This window comes from Crocodylus porosus, unplaced genomic scaffold (genome assembly GCF_001723895.1).
Source record: "Crocodylus porosus isolate Cpor-Errol unplaced genomic scaffold, CroPor_comp1, whole genome shotgun sequence".
Classification (NCBI taxonomy): domain Eukaryota; kingdom Metazoa; phylum Chordata; order Crocodylia; family Crocodylidae; genus Crocodylus; species Crocodylus porosus.
The window spans coordinates 181,022,460-181,029,674 of NW_017728886.1; the positions used below are offsets into that span (position 1 = coordinate 181,022,460).

Here is a 7,215-nt window from a genome sequence, read left to right on the forward strand (position 1 = left end):
ATCAGATGTTTTCGAGACAGCGGCAGGGAAATCTAGAAATCCTCTAAATGTGCTTTATCATAATTTACATATACAACCTGATAGAAGGCCCACTGAAGTCAGGGGGCTATGTGCGTCTGTACACCAGGAACCAGAGCAGTCCCAAAGGGATTATGTACACTTACTTCCTTTACTTAAAGTTGTTTCCATCCCTTCTGTAAGTCTATAAATAAGGAAGGTTTTGGAACCATATGGTCATGGGGGGGAGGCACCTCTTCAAAAATAAATAACCATTCTAAAGCACTCTAGCAGTCTGTAAATACTGAGGGTTTTATTTCCACTTCACATGGTCTCCAATAGACTCTTAAACAAGACCAGTTACAATTTAGTATTCCCAGAGTTCTCAATGTTTTCCCAAAACAAAGTAAGTTCTCAGTAAACACTGTACAGAGCCAGTTGAACCGTTAACAATAATTTAAAAACTTTTTTGTATAGTCAATGCAAGAATACCAACAGTAAAAGTACAGTACAGGTAAATTCACAACAGTATTACAGTGAAACAGATCGACTCACATTTATGTGATGGTAGGAGTACAGTAGCAATATGTACATGCACAAAAGTGCTAGGAACCCAAAGGCATGCAAGTCAAGTATTGTATGTGTATTATACAGCTAAGACTTTCTGAGGCATTCTTATAATTTTTTTCTTGTATTTACCTGTATTTCCCTCCAGCTTATTTAATACATTTCTAGTCAACTAGCTTAATGGCTTTCTTCACTACTTAAAATTTACCGCTTCAGATATATGAAGCACCTTCAAGGACCTTACTTTTTTAAAAATAGGTAACACTGACATGAAAATAGAATAAAATTAACTTAAGAAAAGACCCTAATTTTACATGGAAAAATAACTCCTGAATCCCCACCCCCAAAAAAAATCCAAAACATAACAGTGCAAATATAACAAAAAGGCAGTCAGTATTTGGAGAGAGAGCACGCATTTAATTTCCCTTAAAATGTAATGTACAATTTATTTTAAATCTTATTCTTTATCTTTATATCATTTTTACCTTTTTTGTTAATATACTGTATGTAGAAAAGATGGAGACAAAAATAGTTTTTTGAGCTATGAAAAAATTAAGTTATTACAGGCACATTAACTGTTTCATTCTAGAAACATCTCTGTTTCACAGGTTGGACATTCAGCAGCTGAATTTTAAAACATTCTTTGACCTCTATAACTAGATCCCTCCTTGTCAACAGAGACTGGCCATGGTGATGGTGCTAATATGCAAAGTACAATGAATTATTCTCACGATAATTCATGCAAGCTTGCATCACTGGTTTGGGTTTTCCATTGGCGACTCCTTGCTTCCATATTCCTCAGAGGAAGTCAAATCTCCGGTTGACTGAGACTGTGAGGCAGTAGGGGAATGTGATGCCCATCTTGAAGGTGGGCGCCGATTCGCTGGTCTCTCTGGCCGGGAGAAGCAGGATTCTAGGGACGGAGCTAATGCGGAACAAGGTAGTTCCTTTGCAGTGAAAAGATGGAAAACAGAATTAGTGACTTGTATACTGCCCATTTGGATATGCAATGGGAACACAAAACAAACCAAAGCTAAGGATCCATTGTATCAAAAGACCAAAGCATGCAGCCAACTTCTTTCAGCTAAGTATTTGCATTTATATCTATGATGAATGGAAAAGAAAAGGAAAGAATGAAAGAGACTGGATGGACTGAAGCAGCTGACAAACTTTTGTTTACTAATATTCCTTGGGCTAAAAAGAAAAAGAAATTAAAAAAATATAGATTTACATGATAATTCAATAAAATCCACTATCTGTTGTAGTGCTTCCAAATGTGAAACTGGGAAAAAGTGCCAGTTACTGCATTTTCAAGGGAGTTCAAAATTGGATGTGCTTCAGAGCACAGCCTGAACTGCAGCAAAGACATCTTTAGCTGGAGAGAACAGAATATAGGACTAGTTACTTCTTCCATCTACATTAAATATGAGGCTTGCCTAAAAATTTGAATTGAATATGTATAGCATCTCAGTTCTTAACTGTGCCTGAGCTATAAGCACTGGTGTTCTAGGTTAAAGATGCATCTTCACAGCTGCAACATGGAAGAAAATCTGCAGGTGAGAAAACTTAATTTACTTCAAATCTACATCACCAACATTTCCCTCCAGCAGGATCTGTAGATATTCTGTGTAATTAGAGACAAACTGCACTTGTGATTTTTCACACTGGCATCCTATTTATATTTGAGTTGATAATTACTTCTAACATGGACTTCTCTCCCAAAAAAGTCAGACTGCATGTGGAGTTTTGCCTGCCTACTACATCAGAATGATAGATTATATAAAACAAGGCTGCCTTGTTCTGCCAAAGCAAAAATCGTACATTTCTAAGAGTTACTGTATATCAGAAAATACAAAAGCAAATCAGCTGAGTTTGTCAACATATAGTAATGTATACACAGAGGAAGAGATCACCGGAGAGAGCAAGTTACAATAGTAAAAACAGAATGTAAACTCTGAAATATGATGGTGGAGTTTACAAGCCACAAGATATAAGGTAAGAGCTATGGCATAAGCCAAGGGGAAAAAGAAAAAAAGCAACTGAAGTATAAATTAGAAAGTGAAGAATGTAATATATGTCATGCCATGCAATGTATGGACAGAGAGGGAGAAGTGATCAAACATTCAGAATATTCAAGTAGATAACATGGTATGACTGTCAGTGAATAAGCAAGATGATGTGCTATAAAAACCATCTTAGATGATCAGTTTGGAAAGGAAGAAGGTGAATGTTGTAGGATGGAAGAAAGAATGACAGCTAAGAGGGGCATCACAGAAACAGCCTTCAGCATGTGTGTGTATGCTGTAGACAAGAGCGCTTCAGCAGAAACTGGGAAGCCTTTGGGAAGGGCCAACCTCATGCTTTTCACAGTGTATAGCCAAAAAGGGATTCAGCAATACCAAATTACCACTCAGAATAATACTATACTGAGATGCCCTCAGTCCTTCTACCAGGCAATATATTAAGGGAAATGATAGAAGCACTGGTTATCAATGAGCTCTGCAGTCACTTATATGCACACACGTTTGTGCTGTAAATGTTAAAAAATAGCTGTCTGTAAAAATGACATTAAAGGTTGAAATATAAAATCAATACTAGTAAGGACACTGCCTCCGTGTCCTTACTTCACCTTATCCCATTGTGCCTCAAGGAACATACGGTATGTGAAATCTGCCACTGGGCTCAGCCTTGCTAACAGAAGTCCGTATGTTCAGCCATACCTGCAGGAGGCACCACAGGATGAGATGAGGCTACATTTTTCCTGGTTTGTGACTTAGTCTCTTTTGAAACAACAGGTTTTAATTAATGTTTGGTTTGCTTTTGGCTATCCAAACCTAGCTATAATTGTCTGAATGAGATGGCATTGTAAGAGGCAAAATCGTTTTTAATGTAATCTCCCAATTCAGATGTATATTTCCATAAATGCTGGTCAGCTTTTACAGAAAGCCCTAGTGAAGCACAGCTCATTCTGATCTGCCCTGTACACATATACACAACAACACTCATGGCACAAGCAATTCCTGTGGCTTCAGGGCACACAACAGGCAGCATAATCTTTTAATATGTTGGCTGCAAAGTCAAATTCCTCTATAAGTCATGGTAAAATGTACATTAACCTTATTTACATTAGCTGTACTTCCTCCCTCTGAATGTACAAGGAAATTAAGCCATTAAAAGGACACCGTCAAACATGTTTTATAAATCAAAATGTTCTTACTCAACAAATGCAGCTACCAAAAATACCTGAAACTGAAATGTTTTCAAATTTTAATTTCCATTTTGCTATTTACTACAATGGTTGATTTTTTTTCATATTGCTAAACTTAACACACTGAACAATGGGATAATTTCAATTTTCAGTTCCAGTTAGATTCATTTTTCATGCACTGACAGAGTACTGCCATATTGAAATGGAAAATATTGCAAGACTGTGTATTTTTTTCTGAAACATTTCCACCAGGAATTTGAAAACAAACAGATGCACCTGTATTGGTCTTAGGTTTTGAAAAACTTACTGCTATGAAACTAAATTTGGGGCCAAATTTGACCTAACAGTGTCCCTTTAACTGTCAAAAAGGCTAATAGGAACCATCTGTGTTCACATCCCACATAATAATGGGAGTATACAGAATAGGCTTCTCCAAAGAACATTATTCTAAGGCAGTAAGAAATGTTTCAAGGGTCGAACTGTATAGACTCAGCTGTTATTGGAAGTCCTGGCTGTCTTATATTTTGCTGTGTCAATTAATATTGCTATTTACATCTCTCCACTAACCCAAAGTTTCAAAACTCAAGTTGGGGAAACAAGGTAGAAAGAACTTACAGCAGTGAGGCAGGCAGGGTTAGAGTCCCCAGGGGGCAGTTAGTAAGACAGTTTGGTTCTGGACAGAACAGACAGAAAAAAAAGAAAGCAAGTAGGTTGGAAATATTTTTTTTTAAATGAAGGCTTATAGTCAGCAAGGAAGAAGTTTTCGAGTGACACTACCCACTCAGATCCTGTTACCATATTACAGGTAAAGAAAATAGAAAAAAGTGACAAATTTAGAGAAGAAAAACAAAAGAAAACAAAAGCCCAACAACCCTATCACTGACTTAGAAGTGGATGGGATTATTAAATAATTCAAGCATTCCTTCTAAGTGAAGCAAGATGTACTATGCCAATTCTGATTTAGGTCAGGGACAAACAAGGTTTGAAGGAGGGATACTTAAAGTAGGATCCTTATTTTTGTTTCTTCTTTGCTATGAAGTGCGTTTGCCTAATAAATCATTAAAAGAAAACCCATTGATGTTTCATGTTACTTAGAAGACACATAAAGCTTTGATTACACATATTTGCTTCACCTTTCAATCTTAGTGCTGTGTAAAAATGACAGTAAAAGGAAGGACCAGCTGAAGAAAAAGCACTTTAATTTTGACACTCCCTTCCTTCCCTTTTAATTCTTCCCAGTTTCTGAATCATCTAGCTACATGTGTGAAACAATTATTCTGAAGAGAAGAGAAAAAGAGAACACAGCAGATGTAGTTTTTTCCCTGGCTGAAAAGGAGGGCTTCTCTTACATTTGTCCAAGGAGCGTTTTCTGTTCCCAAGCTGCAATACGACCATGTAATTTCTGCGATATTCTTAAAGTCTTTGCCAACCCAGGAAAATGAATCTTCAGGAGGCTTTTGTGTGGCTAATCAGCTAAAGTTATACAAGTCAGACTGCATTTTCAATGGTGATATTTAAAAAGCCCATGATGGCCTATTAAGATAGTGGTTTAGTGAATTAGCAGGATTAAGCACTGTTAGACTGCATTGGGCGGATATGATTTGCTTGTAGGAAGCTCCAGGCGAGTTACAATGAAAACACAGAGCTATTGCTATCTCTGCGTATATATCTATTAAACAGATTCCAATATTTTCAGCAGAAATGTAAGAAGAAATAATTAGAACATTCAGAAGCTTAAAAGAAAAAAAAAAAAGAAAAGAAAAAAGAAAAAAGAGAGAATAGCAAAAAACAATAAGCCACCAACTGGAGCTCCATGCAGGTTATAAAGTCATTAATACATCATGCTATGAGTGCAAAGAAAGGCATGCTCTCTATGATACTATGACCACTTCTGCTGGCCAGAAACAGTTGCGGAAAAGTCACTGGAAGACTCCTGGGGCATTGAGCACAGTATGACTTCTAGGTGAGGATTAGTCACTACACTGAGGAATCTTGATTAGCACAAATAGATTTGGGCAGTGTAATCCATCAGTAACCCAAGATATATTCAGTTCCTAAACTTAGTTTCATTTTCAACAGTAAATCTACGTTACATTAATATATCTTGTCAAACACCACTGCACTTTGGAATGTCAAGAAATTAGAGTGGAGTTCACAATATTACTCTTTCAGGAGAGTCTGCACACACTTTTGGGAGATGGCAGGACACTCAGTGGCTGTAAACCAGGGGCAGGCAATTATTTTGGGTGGAGGGCTGCTTACCCAGTTTTGGCAGGCTGTTGAGGGCCACATGGGTAGCCCCGCCCCTTGGCGGGTGTCCCACCCCCTGGTCACCATCTTGGGACCAATATCCCAAAGTCTTTGGTCCCAAGATATTGGGACATTGGTCCCATGTCCCGAGGTCAGCACCAACTGGGCCCAAAGCGAGGCACAGGCTGGCAGGGGTCTGTGGGGCCAGGCTGGGCTGCACCAGCAGGGAGAGTGGGGAGCTGGCCTGGCTCCATAGAGCCCCTGCCGGCTGAGACCCCGTGATCCTGCCACCCTGCTCTGGGCCCCGCCGGCACTGGCCCTGGGACACCGGTGCAGGCCCTGTGCTCCTGCTGGCTCCCTGCCCACTCATTGCCAGTGCCCCCCCAGCCCCGCAGCACAGGCGGGAGACAATGCACAGCCCCAACCCCCTGCTCGCTGGCAGGGAAGAAGCTGGTGCTGAGCACGGGGAAAAGTGGCCCTTCGCCCGCCCCATGGCCAGCACTCCCTGCTGCAGCTGCTCGCAGCCCACAAGGGGCTATCCTGAGCAGGCACAGGCAGCCCCACGTAGGCTGCAAGTGGCTATAGTGCAGGGTGCCGGCCATGGGGCGAGTGAGGTGCGCGTTTTGCCCTGGCGCCCTGTGCTGCAGCTGCTCACAGCCTGTGCGGGGCTGTCCTGAGCAGGCACAGGCAGCCCCATGTGGGCTGCAAGCAGCTGCAGTGCAGGGCGCCAGCCACGGGGTGGGGGAATGGCCCCCCCGCGCTCAGCTTTTCTCCAGGCCACTTTTCCCCAGGCGCCTTCCTTGCACTTCCACCACCCCTTCCCCATTACCTGTAGTTCTAGTGTGGGGCAGCTGCACGGCCCCAGGCCAGAAGCCCTGGCTGGGTATTCTGGCTGAGAGGGTGGGGCCAGGTAGGCCCTGCCGGGGCTTCCCCTGGGTCCTACTACCCTTGGTTCCTGTAATTTTTTATTCTGAGGTGTGTGCATAAGCCCCAAACTCCATCATATATTACAAATAAAAATTTCAAATTTGTTTATGTTTAACTCTTTCTCTTTCTGCTGGTATGTCTCCTTAAACATGAAGGTACCTATTCCAGGATCTAGATCAGTGATCCTCAGCCAGGGTACCATGGATAAGGGTGCCATGCAATTTTAGCACTGTTAAGTGTGCAAATACATACACATAATTCACAAC

At 40.9% G+C, this 7,215-nt stretch overlaps 1 protein-coding gene across 12 annotated transcripts in view; it reads right to left on the bottom strand.

The window, feature by feature from the left end:
* Positions 1–290: 290 nt before the first annotated feature.
* MTCL1 (microtubule crosslinking factor 1) overlaps positions 291–7,215 on the bottom strand; it is a 181,390-nt gene continuing 174,465 nt past the window's right edge. For 9 of the 12 annotated variants that reach the window (XM_019546163.1, XM_019546155.1, XM_019546147.1 and 6 more), the window contains one exon: positions 291–1,511. In XM_019546163.1, coding sequence (XP_019401708.1) covers positions 1,317–1,511 — 195 coding nt within the window. In that variant the 3' untranslated portion in view covers positions 291–1,316. Of the gene's footprint in view, positions 1,512–4,387; positions 4,446–7,215 lie in introns of all 12 variants that reach the window. The other 3 variants (XM_019546177.1, XM_019546170.1, XM_019546123.1) reach the window with 1 other exon arrangement.